Here is a 769-nt window from a genome sequence, read left to right on the forward strand (position 1 = left end):
TCGATATATTCCTCCATCGCCCTTTCTTCCATTACTCTTTCCGTACGACTCACACGCTCACTGACCTCTCGTGTGCCCCCAACAGATCACACGTAATAGCAGGTTCATCAGCTGGGTTAGTGCAGGCTTTCGTCACGTCGCCCATGGAGCTGTTGAAAACCAGACTACAGTTGCAGGAATCTTCCGCCCTTACAAGTCCCATTGAATGCGCGAGAAGAATTTTCCAGACAGAAGGACTCAAGGGGCTTTTCCGAGGACAGCTGATCACCGTAATGAGAGATGTGAGTGAGAGTGTTCGCTGTTTAGGTAGCTTTGTTGGCGAGGTCTTTGGTTTTGTACGCTCGTTCGTAATTAATTTGAATTACTGTTGAATATTAGATGTTATAAGTATCGATGATGTTTAATTTTTCAGTTTTTTTTTTAATACAAATCTTGAAGGAAAAGTTCACTCTTTTTTTATCCGCTAAAAAGAGAAAATAAATTTAAGTAATAATTTCTCTCTTACAGGTTCCAGCCTTCGGAACGTATTTCCTGACGTACGAGTTCTTGTCCCGACTGTACGTGGGTGACGACGGGCTTCCCTCGGCCCCCGCAGTGCTCATGGCAGGCGGCATGGCTGGAGTAGCCTCGTGGATGATCACGTACCCCATAGACGTCGTCAAAACTAGGCTGCAGGTGAGTCGCGTTTTTGCTGGACGTTCGAGGGTTGTTAGTCTCCATGTGCTTATTTTATAGATATTATTTGATTGCTATTTATTTTGTTCCAGTC

At 44.6% G+C, this 769-nt stretch overlaps 1 protein-coding gene across 1 annotated transcript in view; it reads left to right on the top strand.

Moving 5' to 3' along the window:
• The window catches only part of LOC119590616 (mitochondrial basic amino acids transporter-like), a gene marked incomplete in the record, with an annotated part of 11,809 nt that overhangs the window by 9,581 nt on the left and 1,459 nt on the right, over window positions 1-769 (top strand). Inside the window, 2 exon segments of the mRNA XM_037939294.1 lie at window positions 86-281; window positions 508-675. Of these exon segments, the coding sequence (XP_037795222.1) occupies window positions 86-281; window positions 508-675 (364 nt within the window).

The sequence above is a fragment of the Penaeus monodon genome, chromosome 27, assembly GCF_015228065.2.
Source record: "Penaeus monodon isolate SGIC_2016 chromosome 27, NSTDA_Pmon_1, whole genome shotgun sequence".
NCBI lineage: Eukaryota > Metazoa > Arthropoda > Malacostraca > Decapoda > Penaeidae > Penaeus > Penaeus monodon.